Here is a 530-nt window from a genome sequence, read left to right on the forward strand (position 1 = left end):
CGGGCCACACCTGCGGCAGCCACCAACGGCACACCAGCTGCCAACCCAGGCATACGCTGCCGCAAACAGCCGTCACCTATCAGCCTCCAGCAACGAGCGGCTGACACAATGACTACAGACGGCACCTCCGGCATCTCAGTCGAGCGCCTTGACTGGAACAACTACCCAGCATGGGCAGCCAACATGAAGTTCTTCCTCACCACCAAGAAATGCTGGCAAATGGTCATCCACACCGAGCCTGCAGCCAACGCTGAAGACCGCAAGGCAGACGAGCTCGCCCTCTCCTACATCGGCCTGTGCGTCAAGCCGGTACACCAGCCCACCATCCTGCGTTGCACTACGTCAACCAAGCCTGGACCACTCTGCAAGAAACCTTCGCCGCCAAGACCTTCGCGCGCAAGCTGCAGCTGCGCCGAGACCTCAACTCGCTCAAGATGGCCACCAACGAGACAGTCACCGCCTTCACCAGCCGTGCCAAGGCACTGCAAGACCAGCTCACCGCTGCCGGCCACCGAGTCGACGACATCGAT

General features: G+C 61.3%; 1 protein-coding gene across 1 annotated transcript in view; it reads left to right on the plus strand.

The window, feature by feature from the left end:
* Window positions 1-108: 108 nt before the first annotated feature.
* CHLNCDRAFT_141398 (hypothetical protein) overlaps window positions 109-530 on the plus strand; it is a gene marked incomplete at both ends in the record, with an annotated part of 578 nt that continues 156 nt past the window's right edge. The window contains 2 exons of the mRNA XM_005843098.1: window positions 109-309; window positions 408-515. Of these exons, the coding sequence (XP_005843160.1) occupies window positions 109-309; window positions 408-515 (309 nt within the window). The remainder of the gene's footprint in view (window positions 310-407; window positions 516-530) is intronic.

Source organism: Chlorella variabilis (genome assembly GCF_000147415.1).
Source record: "Chlorella variabilis unplaced genomic scaffold CHLNCscaffold_34, whole genome shotgun sequence".
Taxonomy (NCBI): domain Eukaryota; kingdom Viridiplantae; phylum Chlorophyta; class Trebouxiophyceae; order Chlorellales; family Chlorellaceae; genus Chlorella; species Chlorella variabilis.